The sequence below is a fragment of the Carassius auratus genome, unplaced genomic scaffold (assembly GCF_003368295.1).
Source record: "Carassius auratus strain Wakin unplaced genomic scaffold, ASM336829v1 scaf_tig00009975, whole genome shotgun sequence".
Classification (NCBI taxonomy): domain Eukaryota; kingdom Metazoa; phylum Chordata; class Actinopteri; order Cypriniformes; family Cyprinidae; genus Carassius; species Carassius auratus.
This window is the reverse complement of record NW_020524094.1, coordinates 1,994-23,912: the sequence shown is the minus strand read 5'-3', so window position 1 is coordinate 23,912 and position 21,919 is coordinate 1,994. Positions and strand designations below refer to the sequence as shown.

General features: G+C 35.5%; 2 protein-coding genes across 2 annotated transcripts; one reads left to right on the top strand and one right to left on the bottom strand.

The window, feature by feature from the left end:
- Positions 1-4,288: 4,288 nt before the first annotated feature.
- LOC113072711 (protein RIC-3-like) lies at positions 4,289-8,245 on the top strand. The gene is made up of 6 exons (XM_026245679.1): positions 4,289-4,589; positions 5,018-5,226; positions 5,747-5,825; positions 6,387-6,474; positions 6,957-7,102; positions 7,180-8,245. Exons 1-6 carry the CDS (start codon positions 4,472-4,474, stop codon positions 8,004-8,006), a joined length of 1,467 nt encoding a protein of 488 aa, XP_026101464.1. The 5' UTR covers positions 4,289-4,471; the 3' UTR covers positions 8,007-8,245.
- A 123-nt stretch (positions 8,246-8,368) lies between these two features.
- On the bottom strand, positions 8,369-17,324 carry LOC113072712 (tubby protein homolog). Its single transcript, XM_026245680.1, has 8 exons — positions 17,105-17,324; positions 16,449-16,570; positions 13,902-14,093; positions 13,315-13,427; positions 12,724-12,838; positions 12,352-12,450; positions 11,787-11,958; positions 8,369-10,967 (listed from the first exon to the last, which is right to left on the bottom strand). Exons 1-8 carry the CDS (start codon positions 17,322-17,324, stop codon positions 10,834-10,836), a joined length of 1,167 nt encoding a protein of 388 aa, XP_026101465.1. The 3' UTR covers positions 8,369-10,833.
- Between the last annotated feature and the right edge of the window lie 4,595 nt (positions 17,325-21,919).

The following is a 21,919-nucleotide window of genomic DNA, read 5'->3' as shown; positions in this document are numbered from 1 at the left end:
CCTAATGTTTCAGGTTCAAAATAAGTCCTGCAGAATTATTTGATCATTCTTTATTAATTACAAACTGGATACCTGTATTTTCACGTTACCTCAGGCTTTGCCTTACATACAGAAATGTAATTAATGATAATGTGGTATATGCTGAGGAGGCACACATACAGTACTGTATATAAAATATAAAAACTAAGGTAAGTTATCACAAGGCACTGGCGTCATGGTGGCATTCCTATTGGAAGCTGATTTCTTACAAAACAATTTACTACATATAATAGGCAAAACCTCTATAAAATGTATTTGTATTTATTAATATTGCGTTTTCATACTACTACTACTACTATTGCTAATGACACTTATATGAAAGGGTCACAATTCAATGTAATTGTGTAAAACTGTTCATTAGTAGTTACTTCATAGTTATTTTTCTTGAACCCTAACTAGTAGATAATTAATAGCAGTTCTTCAGGAGGTGTGACAGAATACATTAGTTATTGATTAGCTAACTGTTACTTAACATAATCATAAAATTATATTACATACTGATTAGTTAACACATCTTTCTTAGTAGTTAACAGTAGTGAGTTAAGTGTTAATGAATAATCACCTGGTAGTTCTTCAGTAATTCCTTATTAGTTATGTAGTAAGTAAGAAACAGTATTCTAAAGTGTTACCAAAAAAACTTTGCTAATACTTACTAATTTTGCCCTGTTGTATTCTCACGAAAAAACTTTATCACTTCCTACATGATGATGTCATTAAGGAGCTGACTTGTTAGGCAATTCCTTAAATGCTTTTTTCTTTTAGGAAGGAAATGGAGCATTATATTGACACAATATGATTTTCCATTAAACAAAAATCTATCAAAACTGTGAAAGTTTAAGAAAGAGTTTTATGCATTATATTAAGATATATTTATTATGGGATATGAAAAATTCCCTTCCATGATCAGTTGGTTTGTTTCAAGTTTATGGAGTCTTTCAATGTTATGTATATAGGTACTGGATGATTATATTATGCTGATGTTATGCTTGTCATTATTATACAGTGTAAAACTACATAAATATCTAATCTAAAGTTTAATTCAAGTCTGAATTCAGTTTTGTCTGTCCCAAACTAAATTCATGGCCAGGTATCCACTCTGAGACAACCCATGTAAAAACAAACAGCTTTCTGTCACACTTGAAGAGTCCACATGTACTTGAAGCATTTACATTACTGAGGCATGTGTGCGCTTGTGATGCTGACTCGTCTGTGGGTAGGTTTCTGCTAATATGCTTGTCTGTGTGTTTATGCACAAGTGTGTGTGTGTGTTTGGCATTTCAGCCATGTGCAACTGAACCTACAATTTCACAGCGCATCTCTCGCTGTGCTGCAGTGTCGTGCTGGTGAGGCACCTTAAATAATGTCATTTCCCCCCTGCTGTCTGAGATCAAAGCTTCCATCAGCTGAACCTCTGCACCTTCTCCACCCTCACAGCGGCCCTCTCAGTCTGCCCACACTCTCTCCACCACATACACAACAAAGATGCAATGCACTGGCAAACAACTCTAGGTGTCAAACAAAGCCAATCAGTCGCTTGTTTCCTGTGTGAAAACACAATCGGTTATGGTTTACCTTTAAAACGATAGGTCGGGCACACGTAATTACCTTGCCGGAAGGAATTTGCACCAGTTTTAATACCCTGACATTTGTGCCATATATGTAGTTCGTAACTAAGCAGTTTAATGAAACTGACATGGGCTTTATAAACAACTATTTCAATGCAAATGCAGCACTAGCTGTGGTAATTAGTATTTGTTTTCCCTCTTGAATCATTTTTATAGTGCATGCATGCACTATGCAAATATCGATTTATTTTTTATTTTTTAAATAAATTACTAATTGTATTCAGCATCTTTCTATCTATATTTCAACCTTCCAGAAATGCAATAATATATATAATGCTGTGTATGAACTTTGACCCCTTAAACTCAAGTCAGAGTCAGATGCGCAGCAGCGAGTAATGTGACGTCTTGTGTTGGTAGGACATCATTGCTCTCTGGCCGAGGCCCAAGCTGCTTTCCCACACGCACGGCGCAGCTACAGATCAGATTACTGTTTACACTGCTTTTCAGCCTTAATCAGGATCCCCATCTGCCGCCTCTCTTCACCGCATAATACACCATCAACATTCATACATTCACAATACTGTCCAGTTACGCTTTATCCGCTCACACACATGTCCGACATCACTTCCCCATTCCACAGTATGAAGACAGGTTGAAGGTCTGGCAAGCATTTGAACTCAGATTATTAATATATTTTTGAGCATTCGCCTGGTAATATCTCAATTCAAGATTGTTCAAAGTCTCATATGTGCTGTCCTGCTCTCCTCGTAGTAACAAATAGAGGATGACAACAGACTGGTGTCTCAAGGCCTTGCTCAGGCTCACACAGCCAGGCTTCCTCAGGTCCGCATTAATCCAGCACATCTCTGTCTCTCCTCCATGAATATAAAACCCCCTGGAATTTGTAACAGTATGTCCTTCACGACACTCAAAGTCAGCTTCATTCCCATCAATATTAAATAAAAATTAAAGCCCACTCGATATATGAGAGTGTGCACTGATTTAATATTTCACCCCAGCAGTGAAAGAAGCCCTTGCACCCACACTCAACTTGCAATTTGGAAATAAATTGACTGATTTAGAGCCAGAAAGAGAGAGAGCGAAAAGGGGTCAGATGCGAACCTGGTATGCTAGTACTGAGTAGGGTCACATTGCACAACAAATCACTTGCATGAATATAGAGGAAGAAAACGATTGCTATTTCTGAAAGCAATTTTGTTTGGTGAAGGTGTGTAGATTGCCATGTATGTGAATATACCGCTCACACGACAGGAAGGGCACAAGCGTTTCATAAGAGTCAATGGCATATTTTGCTTTTAGCAGAAACAGTAGAAGCACAATGAGTTTCATGAAAAAGCAGACAAAACCTTTTTTTTTAAACAGCCTTCTGCACAGGCCTTGTGGGTTTTTTATGAGGTGACTTTCGTGGCAATGCATCCATTGTACTTAAATTGAGCCTAATGAAGAATAATTAGCTAGTTGAAACGTTGATAACAGAGCAGCTCAGTAAACGGATAAAAGATGAGCCGGCCTGGAGAAAGCGTCTGAGCTCTGCAGGAAATAGCAGCACTCATGTAAATTCACATTATATCAACATGACGAACTTAAGGAACAATTCACATTTCCACTTGCCTCCATTTCTTTGAAAACTGAAAAAAATCTAATGATAATAATAAATAAAGCTTATTGTCACATGCTCATTAAATCTGCATGTGGTAAAACTCAAGCCTTTAATTAGGAAGGATTGGAAATTAATATGAATATTTATTTATCTTAGCAACAAAGCATTGTCACACTAAAGTAGACTACGACTCACTCAAAGGCCTTAGAGAGGATTATTTTAAAAAAAGAGATAATTAACATAAAAATGGAAATGACTGTGTAGACTTTTCATGACTGGTTCATCATAAATAGTAAGAAAATACAAATAATATCTTAAATAAGCTATCTTAAAAACCATTTAATTAAATATATAGAACATGGGTCAGTAAAATTGTTGATATACTGTACATTACATTAAAATGAAAAACATTATATTATATAATAATATAATAAAAATGAACAACAATTTCTTAGTTAAGTAGATCATTGTTATCACAAAAACAGTCATATGGATGCCATGTGGTGATATTTAATGAATTTAACACATTATTTAATGACTTATGTATGTTATACTTTGGGACATATATTTTATATGGAAGAAAAAAATTGGTTTTCAATCATTTAAATGTTATATATATTAAGACAAATTGCCCACAACCTATACAATGTATTTATCTGTAGTGTACTTGAGATCTCAATACAAGGTTTTAATGAGGTCTGATGAGCGCTATAATCAGGACAGCGCTGCCATCTACTGGACGAATAGGTGAATAACAACAACAAGAACGCGAACACGACATCATCATCACATCACTGTCATCATAAACAACAACAACAAAAACAGTAATAATAATAATAATAATAATAATAATAATAATAATAATAATAATAATAGCCTATAATTAAAAATGCAGCTGGGTTACACAAATCTGGAAAAAAAAAATGGAATGTAAATTTGGGATATATCTTATGGACACATGAGATATCCTCTGTGTGTTAATAAAAGGGCAGCGATAAAATTACAATAAAGAGTAAAAGACTAAATGATCTCATAAAACAGGTTAATAACAGGTCACAAATATGATTGATGATTTTGAGTGAGTTGATTTAATGTGTCGTCAGTCTAATCTCACTCAGAAGGCGGATTAATGTTTCCAGTCAATCCCGCTTCAGCGAATCAACAGGAAATTTCGTAAAAGTGATGTCGTGATGTTGACGCTCCTCACCGTTTGTTCTACAGCATCGGTTTTCTCCGTCGTATCGATATGGCCGTTTCAACAAGTCAGAAGATCACCTTGATCTCTTGCATCGTTCTTTGTATGTCTTTATTTCTACCCAAATTATTTTTACCCAGAGTGAAGAAAGAAACAGCGCAGTCGGAGGGTAAGATGAGACAAAAATGTAATCCTTCATCATCCCTCGTTTAATGTTTCAGTAATGTCAGTGCTGATTTGACCATCCCTGTGATCTCTGTGCTCAGGTCCCCTGTTAACCTCTACCAGCTCCTCGTGTGTGGCTTCATAATGTGAGGATCACTTTCATTCCAAAACAAATCTATCCTCATTTATTCCTAACAAAACCTAACACCGTAACCATTGAAAAAAAAAAAAAAAAGAATAATAATATTGGATAATTATAACATTATAAGGAGATTTCATATATGTCATTTAGTTTAGTTTAATTTAGTTAATTTTTGTAATTCATATTTTTGATAACCACTGGTTTTATACAGAAAAAAAAATGAATAGAAATTGCTCTTTTTTTTGTGCAGTGTCTATAAAATAATTATATATTTTTATTTATTTTTTAAGTCGGACCAGGACATTTTCCTCCCCCACGACACAGACATTCATTCTCTGAAGATCATGATCACTGGGACACAGACTCTCATTACATCAAGCATTACAACCCAGAGGCCATTGCCAGAGCCAAAGGTGTTGGCAAGCCGAATCTCCTGGGCCAGGTCATCCCCGTCTATGGCTTTGGGATTTTCCTTTATATCATCTACTTGTTCTTTAAAGTGAGTCTTACCAGAAGCTATTTGGAAAATGGCTCCATTCAGCAGCTCTCCTGTAAGACTGATTCCCCAAGAGAAAAGATCTAGTAGGCTCTTTAATATATACAGAAATGTTCAAAAGTTTGGGTCAGTTAGATTTTTTATGTTTATGAAAGAAGTCTCTTATTCCTACAATGTTGCATTTATTTTATCAAAACTACAAAAAAAAACAGTAATATTGTGAAATGTTATTACAATTTAAAAGAACTGTTTTGTATTTCAATATATTTTAAAATGTAATGAATTCCTGTGATGCCAATGCAGAATTTTCAGTAGCAATTACAGTACTACAATCTTCAGGGTCACATGATCTTTCAGAAATCAGTCCAGAAATGTCTTTACTGTCACTTCTAATAAATTAAAAATATCCTAGCTGAAGAAAATAAATTTCTTATATGTATATGTGTGTGTATATATAGCCATAGGTACGCGCACACACACACACATATATGCTTCAGTTATGCTTGCTTTGATCTTTCAACAGCTGACCTCTAAGGACAAACCTCATCGACAAGGTTGCAGATTCCCTATGCTGCAGTCAGAATACACATTTGAAGAGATGCGTGAGTTTACATATACATCAAACCTAGTTAGACAACATTATGTACCTAATAATGATGCTCATCTTAGTAGCACCATATTGTAAAATTGTGACCTTTTTTTAAAATCACATTTCTGTTTTACTCTTATTGCATTCATTCTCAGCATTTCTGTAGCTAAACCACATGCAACTCCAGATAAGGTAGATTAAGATCCTGTCCAAGACATGGCAAGCTTTGTTCTCTCCCTTTTGTTCAACCCGGATTAACAATCAGAAGTAATGTTTTAGAAGGCTAGCCCCTCCTAATACCAATTAACTGCATGTCTTTTGGATCAGTAGTAAGAGGTTTAGCTCTATTCAACAAATGGATACCAAAGGGTGGAGGAGGCAACTGACATAGAGCATCAGTACTGCACTCACTCCCTGTACAGCACGTGTATGAAGAGATCAAACTATCCTTACAATTTTGCTATTTAAATAAATTTATGATTTAAATGAAACTACAAAGTGTGGCGGCCACATGTTTGAGTGAATATCTGTATCTTATGTGATTCTAAACCTCATTCAATTGTCTCCCTGGCAGCTACTTGTCAGCTGGCACAAATGCAGGCCAGAATGAGTGAAAAAGCCAGAGAAAAGAGAATATCTAAAGTTGTCCACCCATCTACCAGGTAATCAAATCGTATTTCTCTCCTTGCACCATCCAGTATCTTACTGATCAAAGAGCTGACAGAGCACTGACATGATCTGCATGCAACTTCAAATGGAAATTGGAATCCATTTTTTAAAAGGGAAAGTGCTATTTCACAGCATTATGATTCCCAAGAAATGCATTAACTGTTATAATGCATATCTAGAGTGCAGTGTAAGTCACTTTGGATAAAAGGATCTGCCAAATACAAATTATTATTATTTTTAATTCACAGAACATAGATCCATATTCTTCTGAGGAAACATATTTGTTTCCTTTTCTATTTTTAGCAGCCTGTGCAATTTGTTGACAAGTTTAAATTATTCTTAAAATAATGAACAACAGTGGTACATTTGTTTTGCAGCTTCATAATTAGAAAGAATGTGTATGTTGTTTTTGCAATGATTGTGATAAATTGCTTTTATTAACGTATTTCTGTCTCACCACTGGTTCTGACTTCAGGTCACGCAGGGGCACACGGAGGCGTGAGGAGAAAAAGCTCAAACAGCTGAAGGAGATCACCCAAATGATGCGGGAGAGACAGTTACGAGAGGAAGCTTCGCCAGAGGAGGAGGCCGAGGAGGCCCCCTACACTGCAGACTGGGAAGGTATACTTCAAGGCTTTGTGTTGGGTCCGCTGTTGTTTCTTGGTCCTTGAATTACATTTTATTCACTACTTCCCAAGGCTATCCAGAGGAGACCTATCCAGAGTATGACACGACCTCCCGCAGACGCAGATTTCCTAGTGTTATACTTGAAGAACCAGACCAAGTCATACTCACAGCAGAGGAGCTTGCTGAGAGAATGGAGAAGGAAGAAGAAGAGGAGGAGGAGGATGAGCCTGATGAGGAGGTGAAAGTGGAGAATGATGAAGGAGAAAAAGAAGAGGACGACAAAGAAGAAGAGGAAAATGAAGAGGATGAGGATGAAGATGAAGAGGAGGAGGAGGAAGAGGAAGAGGAGGATGAGATTCGAGAAGACCAGCCCTGTCTTCTTAAAAGTATTGATGAGGATGATGAGAAACTCGAGTACCCTGGTGAAAATGAGGAGGAGCAGAAACCAAGCAGGAGAAGACGACAAATCACTTTTAGCGATCACAGACACGTCTTCCATTATCCAAAGGGTGGAGCTGTTGGCTGCAAGTATGAGAAAGAGGAGGAAGAAGAACATGATGGAGAAGAAGAAGAGGAGGTGGAGGATGATGGGGCAGGGAATGAAGAGGAAGAAAATGGTGATGAAGAAGACTGTGAAGAAGAAGAGGAAGATCAACATAATGAAGATGGGCAGAGTGAGACAGAGAAGGAGGAGGAGGATCCTCTGATGGAGGCCGAGAGCCTGGGATTTAATGATGAAGTGGAATGTGAATCGGAGGAACAGGAAGTAGACCTCCTTGACTTCCTACAAACATACCAACCTGAGGTAACTATCATCTCCAACAAGTCAGAATCTACCAAAGCTCAAGCCTCTGGGACTCTTCGAATGCGTCACAAGAAACAAAAGGTGAAGAAGTGACCAGCCTGGGAAAAAAAAACAATAGTCTTGTGTTCGTTTATCCTGTAGTTTAAACATACCTTACTGTGTATCTTTCTTGCTTTGCTTAAGGAAACCGTTTCTCTGTAACTATCTAGGCTTTTCTGAGATCTCTTTCATCTGTTTCCAAGAACAGCTAGAGAAGATTTTAGAGTATGTTGTGTCAAAAATGGACACTTTCAAGACCCTTTTTCCAAAAAAAGTCTTTGCCAATAAAACATTTCCAAACAGAAATGGCTTTGTGTGAACATTATTTCATGAGCTGTAAAGCACTGTACCACAAATGCAATGATTTCATCTTAAATATTTGAGATGCAAAAATTCACATTCAGTTTTATTTTGAGTACTGTATACAAACACTGTATACTGACCACTGTACACATTTTACAAAACAGAGTGACATAATAGTTATACATTATCACTTTAACACAAGAGTGGTGAGATTTTTTTCCCAAACAATGAAAAATAGCACTAATTTTCAGTTTTTTACCATTTAGAGCGAACCCAAAAACTGTTATAGCATTACATGAAGTATAGAGAGTGCTGGAATGGTTTCACGAGGCAGTTAAAAAACAAACTTTAATAACTTACACAGATTTCTTTGCAAATTGGCCAAAGAACTTTACATATATTTTATAAATTTTCCTTTAAAAAAGTAATATTAAAAATACTTTTCCAGGGGAAAGACAGATGTCTGAAGCCACAACATTTCTATGACAAAAAGAATAGTAACAAAAAAGGTATGCCATTTACAGCAAATTTCATCTCTTTATACTGGATAAACAATCAGAATATTAGTTGTTGATGTTGTTTTAACTTAAAATGCACAGTTTTGTGCAATCAAGAATATTTTGTGTGATGGACAACAAACTTGATATTTTTTAAAATTAAACCAAGGGGCTCTCAGCAGGGAAAAAAATGATGATAGATTGATTTCTCTAAACACATTCATTTAACACTAACGTTATATGATTTCAGACAATGAAAAGATATTGATTTCTCCGGTTTCCAAAAAGTTTTTGTGACGTTTGACTGAAATGAAAAACAGTATGATAAAAAATAAACCTTGAGTCGTGCTAATGCATAATAGAGCAGATCTAGTAAATCAGTGTGGCCATATGAAGACTATTCAAGAATAGTTTGGCTTTAAGGGCAGTGTGTGCAGCAGGTTTTATGTTTTGTTATGTTTGTAGTTCAGTTGCCACACTGATAACTCAGCTTCACTTATTTCATTTCTTCATTCATCAGCATTGTTCAGCAAAGACACAGAAGTGTTCAATACAATTATAGATGATGATGTGAGTTTTGTCTAAATTCCACGCTGATGCTTTGTTCGATCCACAGATTCACAATTATCCTCATGCAGCAGGAAATTAAATAGATGACTTGAACCAACTATGTTGCTAAGTACAGTATGTTTGCATGCACAGTTATAATCAAACTACAATCACTTTATCAAGTTCTGATAGTCCGACCCCAAAAAATCAGACCGGTTAAATTTCAGTTGGACTAAAATGTTTCTATGGCAAATTACTAATGTAGGCAGACAGAAATCCAACTTTTAAAAGTGCATGTAAACAACACTGGCTTAAGAAAACAATGTAGCATCTCACCAACTTCAAGCATCACAAGTGTTTCATCCAAAGGCACAATATTTACAGCTTTCCACCATTCATCTCTACATAAAGTGCTCAGTACATTCCCCTACAAATGTAGTGGGTCAGTATGAGGTGATTACAGTATGTACTTACCCTGATATTGACCCTCACATAAACACACTTCTTCCACTATGTAGGACTTCAGGGGCTTTCACACCAGAGCTTCTGGATATGGTGAACCATTCATTTTGGTTTGTTTAAATTATATAAATGTCACTTTTGGGTCTCATGTTCCCTTGAAAACTGTAGATAAACCGTTTGCAGAACTGTGCAGATGGACACAAAGTGATAATGATGACATCTATTTTGTGGAATTGTCACACATTCATCAGATGATTTTTAAGAAATCCACACCAAAAGCTCGAATGTGGAGGCACCTTGGTCAGGCTTTGTGCTTGAAGCACGGGGAATTATTGGCATGGGGTAAGACACAAGCAGCAGATGGTATGGAAATCTATAAATACATAAATAGTGGATAAATATGTCAGACTGTCATACTTCATACTGGCTTCGGAGTCCTTGTGAAGAATGAACTGATACATTACATATGTAAAAGACATTGTATGAGACAAGTGACTTGTAGCTGAAGAAATGTCACATATGGAAGTCATATTGCAAAAAGTTCATTAAATCAAATATCCAAATTGTTACATCACAGCTACATGTTATTTTTCTTGTGAAAAATCATAATTGATAGGTTAGTAAACATTAATTCTTTTAGAATTATGATCATGGCAAAATTATTTTAGTTTTTAACCTTAGGGACAGAAGTACTACTGTAAAAGATCCTTATTTGAACATTAGCAAAAGGTTAGTTTTAGCTTGACGGTTAAGTAAAGAAAGTGAGTAAGAGATTTTTGACTGTCAATTAAACGAATGCATCCTCTTCTGATAAACTCCCACAGTTGAGCTTTGAAGTCTTTGTGCTTTCCCCCAACTGTGATGCCCTTTTTTAAAAAGTAGAAATGCCACCTTGCTCAGTCATATTCGCACAAAGAAACAAACTCGATACGCAGTCATGCCTCCAATGGAGGATCTTGAGAGAGGGTCCCAGCTGCTTTGGAGTTCACCACAGCCCTTTACTCAGTGATTGGGACTGTAAAGCAGTCTGGCTAGGTCCTTTCGTTCTTGTGGCTGGCAGTGAGAGATGGCTACTCACAGGCTAGCTTGCTGTCAAAACTGGACAGAGCAATAGCAAATGCCTGCAGGGCACACATGGGGTAGTTGTAGTCCATTGTAAAGACGTCCTCTGCTACACGACCAAACTGCATCACAATGTAATCCGCTGCATTCATGAAAGACAGAATACAGGGATGAGAATACAGACAAAACAAACAGGTACTTCTCTGTGTGGTTTCTAAAACACAATCCATCTCTGGAGTATGTAGTGGTTGGACACTTTTGGACACTATTTCAAAAATACTATTTCAAATATCTGATTTTCATTGCATTGCAGATACAAAATATCAAACAGAGTGGCTTTGGCAAACAAGTCATGCGGGCGCTTTTCTGAAACACTATTTTCAGTTATTTTAGACAGGTATTTTCAGATGGATGTAACATGAAATCAGGTTACAAAAAATATATATTTTGTAAATTTCCTACTGTAAATATATTAAAACTATTTTTTTATTAGTAATATGCAATGCTAAGAACTTCATTTGGACAACTTTAAAGGCGACTTTTGATTTTTTTGCATCCTCAGATTACAGAATTTCAAATAGTTGTATATTTACTGTTATATACTGAAACCTAACAAACTTCATTTTCTGAAATGTTTTGACTGAGAAGTGTAATTGTGATATATTCCTTTAAAATAAATGATACATTGATATTTTCTATATAATGCAAATATGCTATACATTTCTAAATGTGGCTTACAAGTGTCCAAATACATTTTGAGGCCAGTTTATACCTCCAGATTTAATATATGATTTACTATATGTACTTCTACATATATATATGTGTGTGTGTGTGTGTGTGTAAATAATTCTACAACATGAATTACATTTTAAGGCTAATATTGTTCTAAAACTAATATTGCTGTTGCCTTGTAAACCATGCAAGCAGTACACAAAGCTTAAGATGATCATTTTTAACTCACGGTCATTGTCATGAATGATCTGAAAATTTTTGACAGATGCTTGGGTGACCCTGCCATGGAAGTTGAGCACATATGATTGTGTATCATCGTTCCAGACCGGCGTCTTGTTGTGAAGCTCTATCACACTCTCAGTGCTTTTGTTCTGCCATCGAGCCAGTAGAGACTCGTGGTCCTGCAAAACAACAGACAGATGTGGGGGATTAGCTTTCCATTAGCGCATGTAACTTTGCCACTAATGCTAACATTTGTATACTGTATACAAAAATAGGCCAAGGGTCACTGGTTGCCTCAGACTAATGTTTTACATAAGTAATACATTACCTAGTATTTTACTGGTCATGTAACACAAATGATAACATCTAAATTAACAAATTGAAAAAGATTTCCACCTTGACAGCCTTTAACAGCCTTTGATCATGGAAGTTTTTTTGACTAAGTATTTTGTATTTTTAAAAAATTACAATGAACCTTTTGAGATTGTAGTTAATAACAGCCTATTTAAACACAACTATAGGCCTACATGCTGGATTATGCATTATGCTATCTGAAACAGTCCTACACTCACATTTCGAGGCCTGATGGAGACTCTTTCATGGTCCATGTTCATTCCGGGAACAATGACGCTCATCTTCCGAGGCCCCTTGAACCCTAAAACATTCGTTTCCTGCGGAACAGAACACAAACATCCGAATTAGTCACCATGTTTATATACATGTGACCCAAATCTACTCACTGAAGAGAAATTTTTAGAACTCATTCATCTACACTAGCATTTTATTTCCTGTTTTTCCTTCATCAGTGATATTGCTATGCAAAAAAACAGCCAGCAGAGATCAGGCTTGGCTCATGGTTGCTTGTGGCTCTGAAATGCAGGGCCCTCAGGGCTGGGTGCTGGCTCTGTGCTGGCCATTGACCGAGATCATGCTCACAAACTCACGTAGCAGATTGCGGCAAGCTCCTGTCGTAGATTCCCTGCTTCTAGGCTGGAGGTGGTCTTGACTGGGTTCACACCGCTGTCATATACCGTAAACTTGGTACCCATAAGGTTTGATCTGTGGGGATGACATCGTACTTACTGATGAAGTTCTTACAATGAAGTTTTCAGCGTGTCACAGCAAAGGAATGAAGCTCCCAAAGACTGTCAAGAATATGTTCAGGCCACATTTCACACCAAAATCAAAAGAAGAAAAATAATACAAATTAAAGCTTTTTTTTTTTTAGTACTAATAAAAATTATGGAATAGTAACATATACAAAATCAAAGATGTATGTTTTTAAGCAGCTGTAATGAGACTCAGACATTAGAACGCACACAGTGGCTTTCTCCTCATATGAACGAGGACACTCCTGCACAACAGCAATGAACCCAATTACAGTTTTAAATAGGTTCACACAGACTCATTAAAGGTCCCTCTTGAATGTTTAGACAGAGACAGATGTCTCTTGTCTCTAAAAAAACAGCATAGTTTTAAGTTACGCTACTGTATCTTATGAATCACGCGACACAATGAAACATCTTTAAATCTACCTCAGTTTGCCAATAAAGCTCTCGCCGCCCCGTGATAGGTCAGTAGGGTCGATGGAGATGAGGTAATTGGATGTTTTGCTCTTCTTTCTCTTCCTCCCGGCTAAAAGGAAAACCTAATGTATAACAGAATTTAATTGGACACCGAAACAGCAGCACAAAACGGACATCAAAAACATCCGATAGAGATTGAGACATAAACAAACAAACAATCAGAGACGGCGTTTCCATATATTGTTTTGAGAAATGACAACCAACTATATAACACATATAGATATACATATACATATAGGGAAGTTGGCTATATGTATTATTCTACAAGGTAAAAAAGATGGCTATAAAACATGGCTTTTAACATATGATTTTTGATTTTAGGATAAGCATTTAACAAGCGCAGCAATATTATGCTGAGTTGTCATTTAGCTCTCCCTGCAGGCTAAATATGGTTCCTTTCATCAGAATCAATCATTTCAAGCCCTTTGGCAAATTGGATGAATGGAGTGTCACTGATTGGGCTTGATTGCTGGTGCTAAACAATGATGACTTCTTGGAAAACATGGAAATAATCATTGTTTCGGTGTGTGTCTGACCTTCTTGCCATCCTCTCTCTCCAGATGGAGGTAGTAGGTGGGGTACATCCCCCTGTCCATGCCCTTCTTATCCCGTGTGATCCTGCATTTCACAGCCACTCCTTGAGGTGCGGGTCTGAGAGTGAACTCCTCCAGGTCATCTACGTCGATGGATGGTTCATTGGCCAATGGGCTGGAAGCTGAGGTCGCCTCCTGTCATTGATTAGGCAGATACAGATTGATCCCAGTCAATTATAAATTTACGTTAAGAGAAGGGTACAAAGTGTAAATAAATAAATATATATAAATATATATATATATATATATATATATATATATATATATATATATATATATATATATATATATATATATAAATCAGAAAGTATGAGACATGAGGAAAAAAAAGCTGATTTAATAATAAATAAATAAAAATCTGAACACCCACTGAAAAATAAGATATGTGTTATATTTAAACCTTGAAAGCAACAAGAACAACAAATTGTGAAGAAAAAAAAATGTTCACATAAAAGTGTGAGTTGAACTTAATTGCACAGATTACATTATATAAGCATTTTCACTAGTGCACTCATTGCTTGACATTTGGACCCCAGTGTATATTAATCAAATGTCCCTGTGGTCTGAAATGTAAGCAGCTGGATTAAAATGGAAATGTTAAAGAGCAACAAAGCAACCCAGTGACGTTATTAGGTTCAGGCCCAAGAGACATGGATGAGCAACTACACAACCAAATGAATAACATCCGAATTTAGACTCCCATGAAATTAGTTTACTGGAAGAACTCGGATAACAGACAAATAACATGAGGAAAAAAAAATATATATATATATATATATATATATATATATATATATATATATATATATATATATATACACACATACACACACACACACACACACATATATATATATATATATATAAATATATATATATATATATATATATATGTTTTAGGTAAATATGCATGTGATATGCACAAGTGAATAATATGAGATAAGGACCATTTCTTTAAAGTTTACAGATTTTAGTTTAATGTTTTTTTTGCAGTGTGACAAATAAATACAATTTAAAAAATCTCCATGTAGTCTCTCAAATAATAAAAGCATAAAAATAAACTTGAATTTTTTTTCTTCAGAATATATTACAGTCACAATGCATAACACTACAGGAATTCTCCCAATTTGACTTATCTACTAATACAGTTTTCTTAGTAATAGATTTTTATTTTCTACAAAACACTGTACATTGTGATCACCAGTGAAACAGTGGTAAGAGCAGGGGTTTCATACAGGCATGGTTTCCATCAAGTTATTTTAAGAAAGTAATCATTTCTCCGTTGCCATAGGAAACAACGGGACTCTGACCCTCTGTTTTCAGCATTGCAGGGTTTGTGCCAAGATAGACACAAGAGAATACATCCTAGCATGACAATCCACAGACTGCTTGTGTCAGCATTGTACATGTAATATAACTGGACACAGATGAGTTCACATTTGGAGCTAACGCACATATACTGCTCAAAATAGCAGGCAAGCTTCAGTTTAGACAGCAAAGGACAAGGATTGACCTTCACTATGCAAAAGTGCAGTTGGGGAATCAACAAAAATGATATAAATTTGGTCAGCAATGCATTATATACTGTGGGTGTCAAGTCAGAATCTTATTGGTACTGAACTGCATCTAATCCACAGATCTTTAACTTTTTTGCAGGCCAAGGTCCCTTTGGTGTACTTAGTGACAGAACAGTGACCCTCTACATACTGTAAAAAGAGTTTTATATATTAAGCATGACAGCATTAAGCATCTCATAACTTGTATATAGTACCATACTAACGCATTTTCATACATTATGATGCTTAAAATAATCATTTGAATCCATATTGAATCATATCTGTACAGGTATTCAAAGTCATATGTATATAACAATATAATTTTAAAGCATTTTAAAAGATTATCTTCTTTAAAAAAAGTCTAATGTGGGAGGAACAATGAAACGTTTTTCTGACTTCCACCTTCTTAATTTTAGCTTAAGTTCAAATTTTTTTACTATTTACTACTATTTTTATATAATGCATACTTTGAAGTAGAAAAACCAACCACACACACCTCCCCCCCCCCCCAAACAAAACGACAAAATACACTATATTCAAAAGATCAAGAGTTTTTATTTATTTGACCAAAACAATAAAATTGTGAAAACTCATTACAATTAAATATAATTGTTTTCTATTTTAATGCATTTTAAATGTAATTTATTCCTGTTATGGTAAAGCAGAGTTTTCAGCAGCCATTACTCCAGTATTCAATGCTTTGAAGCACAAGAAATTTCAACATTTCTTATAATCAGTGTAATAGATAATGTCTTTACTGTCACTTTTGATAAATTTAATGCATCCTTGCTAAATAATAATAAAAAAAGGCATTTCTTCAAAAAAAAAAAAAAAATGTATGACACCAAAGTTTTGAATCGGATATTAAATATTTATCTTCAGTCTCCTCTTAGTTATGAAAAGGTAATTATGGTAACCATTATTAACAGTCTACCTTGCTGGACTTTTTGCTGGTGGCAGATCCAGGTCTTGTGTTGCTGTTGAGCTGAGATGAACTTGAGCTGACCAAATCATCTTCATCCTCTTCTTCATCAAAGTTCATGCTACTGGAGATTCCTTTGAACAAGAAAAAATATTGAGGAGTTAATTAAATAGTGTGTCAAAAGCAGAACATGTGGAGAGAACAGCAGCAGGCATTAAGCAAACATGGAGGCATTATGCAGTGCAAATAACTGCACTCTGATGCCAAAAGAGCATTAGACACAAAACCAACGGATTACATTTAGGATAAAAAAAAAAAACACCACTCCTAGTCAGTTCTATAAATTAGCAGAAAATAGAAAATTATATTAAGACAAAATTATTGTCCAATAAGTCATGCAGACAGTAAAGACATGATTTAATCCAAATATGTCACAGAAGGAGGAGAGAGAGGCAGACACTGAATCTAAGTGCTATATAGCATGTAAGATCTCAAAGTGTTTGTCACCAGATGATGTTATTATAGGAACATGACGTTGTGTTGCATGTTAGGCGATCGGTGATACTGAAGAACAATCTACAAATCATGTCTCAAGATGGCAGCATTCTCTCCATCTGTCTCTCTCTCCGCTCTCGTTTGCGTTACCCTGAGGACTATCGCTGGTGTACCTTTCTTCAGCATGGTGACCCGTAGGTCCTGTTTGCCCTGTGACTGTGTGTTGCCCACTGCCTCACCCTGGCCCTCTGCCTCACTCTCCAGGGCAGGTGAGTGGCCCACTGTCAGGATCTGAATCTGGTTGCCCAGCTCCTGACCCTCATCCTGGAAGGCAGCGGGCCCATCAATTCCTGTAGTACCACCACAACACAGTAACACTGTTAACTCCACCATATCAACCAACCTCTATCCACTCTTTGGTATCACATAAATGATGGTATACATGGAAATATGGAGACAGACATTTAAATCATAATGCGTGAATGACTTCCTCTGCAGTATTAGAGTCTATTTGATGGACCTTTTTCACACAAACACTACCGGATTATTTAGATTTTTTTTAAATACTTTTTAAAAGTTTCTTATGCTCATCAAGGCTGCAATTATTTGATAAAAAAAATACAGTAAAAACAGTAATATTGTGTAAATATTTTAAAATTAATTTATTCCTGTGATGACAAATCATTAGTCCAGTCTTCAGTGTCACGTGAGTCCTTCAGAAAACATACTAATATGCAGATTTTGTTTTGCTAAGTTAAAACAGCTTTAGCTGCTTAATATTTTTGTGGAAAATATTAAATATAATTTTTTAAGGATTCTTTAATGAATAGCACGATTAAAAGAAGAGCATTAATTTGAAATATAAATCTTTGGTCTTTACTTTCAATTTTGATTTATTTAATCGGAATAAAAGTATTTATTTCTTTTCCTTTTTTTAAGAAATCAACATATTAGAAGGAATTTTAAAGTATCATGTGACACTAAAGAGTAGAGTAATGGCTGTTGATGACTCAAATTGAATATTTTTAATTGTAAAAATATTTAAAATTATTGCTATTGATATAAATTATTAATATTACCATTACAATATAACAATATTATTATGTATTTTGATCAAAGGTAAGCGTAAGAGACTTATTTAAAAACACACAAAAAAATCTTAATTATTCGAAACTTTTGGCTGGTAGTGTATGCAATATATAACCTTCTCAATTAGCTTTTCATGTGCTGATGCTTTTAAGTGCCCTTGGGGTTTCAAGAATTGTCTTTTTATCAGATGCTCTTATGTCAGCCTGGATTCTATATTTCACCCAATAGTCACTATTAGTGAAAGAACATGTTGTCCCAGTCAAGCACAGCTACATGCAACCGTCCAGATTATAGCTAACATCTACCCATGCATCCAACCAGGCCATATCAAGTCATTATAGCTACTGAGACCCTTCTTTTCCCCCTCCAGGGATTCTGCTGAACAATGTCAGAGAATTAGCTCTGACTAGATGGCTGAGAGGCATTAGTGCTTGTGATTGCAGAATAATCAGTACTGCATTTAGATGCTGGGGCTCCCTAACAAGGTAAGTAATCATCAGAGAAAAAGCCAGAGAGACAGAGAATATTGATTAATCAAGAATAAAATGAACAAGATGCTTGCATCAGCTTATTCTTTCACAGCTTTGGGTTGAGAAACAAATCTATGATTTGAAATCATCATTTGTGAGTCACAGATCTGTTTGTGCAGGTTATTCTGCAGATAAAGCACCATGACCTGTGTCAAGGGCTGCTACACGATTGTGGGGGATATGATGTTCTGCTATCACAGTCTCAGAAGATGACTAGAAGCACCATAATAAAAGAGCAACAGGTGACTAAATACTGTAGCTCTGTTCAGACAAGCAGAACTTTTTATTATTATTATTTTTTAAAGCATATCTGGCTCAATTAGTTTCAGTTTTTTGCAGTCTTTTTCTTCTTTCTAACCACATCCATACCCGTTTCCAGATAAATGTTGTGTACATCAAACCTACTTTGTAAAACTAAAGAAAGCGGTCTTCAAACCTAGATTGGTAAAGTTAAAACTACCAAACATGTTATGTTTACACGAAATGCTTACAGTAGGTTTTCTTCTCACAAAATAGAGTGCTGAAAGAATAAGTCTTAGAACCCAGAAATAAATGTTATTCTTTGAACTTCCAGTTCCATTGTCCTGAAGTTAATACATGGGTTTTTAGTTAAATGCCTGGAATAATGTCTGAGGCAAACACTTGCTTTGCACATTTTATTCAAGATAACACCACCAGTGATTTTTTGTCTTGAGAAAGGTGGTTGCAAACAAGTGGATAATTGGGACTAAAGAGGTTGGTGGAGACATTAATGTGATCACCCAGAACAGGAAAACTACTTGCTTAGATCTTACTTAGAACTACTTACTTATAAAATCTAATAATAACTAGTTTGCTTTTAAATGCACAGACTCGTTGTGTTTACAGTATATTCAAAGTCTCGCGAGCCATTCTAAATCAAACTTGTAGATTTTAAATAAATATGCTGCTGATTATTGACTTTTGGTGATTGTATTTATACTTCAAAATTCATAAAAGTTGTGTTCATTTGTAGAGATTATCTTGATAAACAAAATATTTAAGAACTATAAACTTTTGTCGGTCATAGATTATTTTACGCAGTGATCAAAAAGGAAATGGAAAATCCTATTGGCTTTTTTGTCAATGGCTAATTCCAGGTTTCTGGGTTGGTCTTTGAAAGCATACCATCCCTGCAGCACTTTATTATTGTAATGTAAAGCAACACCTTCAGCATATGAAGGCAAAAAATAAATGTTTTCGCCCCCAAGAAATCCAAATGCTCCCTTGTGTGTCATACTGGTGCTGAAGTTGAGCTAAAAGCATCACCACTTGATGGATTGAGCCCCTGCTCCTATTTGTCTATTTCATGAAAGTTTTTGTCTTGTATTGATGAAGGCCGCAGTAGGTCATCTCAGAACTGCTCTTGGCAGGCAGACAGTGGCTGCTCTTATAAGGAGTATTAGAAGGGATTTTGTTTTTTTCTTGAAAAACTATTGGCAGTACAACAGCAGTTTGGTTCCTCTCCAGGGGTGCGATCATTAATGCCGTGTGCCACGCTGTCATTGACAGAGAAAGCAGTGAAAACCCTCAACACACTTTCAAAGGGAAATGGATTTAGATGAGGGGAAATTAAAATGCAAAAACAGTACAGGGAACAGGAAGACATGATAAGATTGTTTGTAGCTGTGGAAGTTAAAACAAACACACCACATGAGAGATGGCAGATTACAATAGCTGATGTTTGACTGGAATTATGTGCTTTTTATTGGTTTACTTTTATCCAATTTGCAAGCAAATTAACTATGTTTTAAACCTGTATGACTTTTTTTTTCTTCTGATGAACACAAAAGAACACACATGGAGGAATAATAAGTTTCAAACTGGTAACAAAACAATCACAGAGCTTCCCCCTTATATAATGACAGATTCTACAAAACCTTTAGATAAAAAGCAAATGCTTTTTATTGCATTGTCATTTTATTGCATCAGGGTTGTTGTTGTTTTTTTCAAGCAAATAATTATAGAAATTTGAACAGAATTTTTAAAGCTGAACATAATAAATGGACAAGAGAGTTAGATTTTCAACAAATTACTATCTCCAATCTTCGTTCTGCTTTAAAATAATTATATGTGAATAAATCGCCAGGTCCAGATCATATTTCTCCGTTGCTTTTAAAATTAGCGGCTGATTTTATTTATCTTTTGCTGACAAATCAGTTTAATTTTTCATTAACTAATACAATCCCTAAGATCTGGGAATCAGCATTTGTAGTTCCCCTGTCAAAGGGGTTGATGCTTCTTTAATGGATAACTATAGACCCTGATCTAAGCTCCCGATGTAGAACCCAATGTGTACAGATGGAAGGTGTTTAGTCAGATCCTCTGGAGGTTGTTAAGGGAGTCCCACAAGGATCTGTGTTGGGGCTGTTATTATTCAGTAATCTGCCTTAATTTTAATATTGATAATGCAAGGTTCGATTTTTATGCAGATGATACTATCATCTATTGTTCACCCACCTCTAAGCAGCAATCTTTTTTATTGCTTTTTTACAGTCTGCTTTTGATATTATCCAACACAGGTTTTGGGATTTGAAGCTGGTTTTAAATGTTGGAAAATCAAAATGCATGTTATTTTCAAATTCTAAAACTTCTCAAGAAAACTCTATTGTTCTTCGGACTTCTCAGGGGAGCCAAGTTACTTCGATGTCAGAGTAAAAATACCTGGGTATTATTATTGATAACACATTACATTAAGTTGTGCTTTTCATTCTGTGGGAGGAAGAAATTAGGGTAACACTTTCTAAGAAGCCTGTATTTATAATACATTATAAGGGTATTCTTAAGGCATTATAATGCATTTTTTTTTTTAAGTATAATTTATCATAAAAACAATCACTTATTTGTGTTTTAAGTTTAAGAGTATGATTATTTATAACACACAATAAACACCATATTAAATCTACTTAATTTATAGTATAATGGGCTGTATCAATCTTGACATTTAAGATCTGGGCAGTATCTTACTACAGCTTGTAGAGGTTAGATGTAGAGTGTTATTTGAGTGTTTCCTGTGGAGCTAATGTTAATTAATTGATGTGAGCGTAATACTACAACTGAAAAAATGTGATGTTTTATATGGTTACATTTTTTTTTTAATGGCCCTTAATCAATCGACTATAAGCAACTTTGCAACTACATGCCAACTCTCATTAGAGTATTAGTATGCTCGAATGGTCAAATCTAGTGTAGTAGAATAAGTTGATGTACTTGCAAAGACACTTAAATTCAGTTTATCTGTTTGTTGACCATCAAAATAAAGTATTAGCATATATTTAGAGGAGCAGACATACTAATACTCTAATGACCGGTAGTTGATATGTAGTTGCAGAGTTACTTATCAACAGAAGT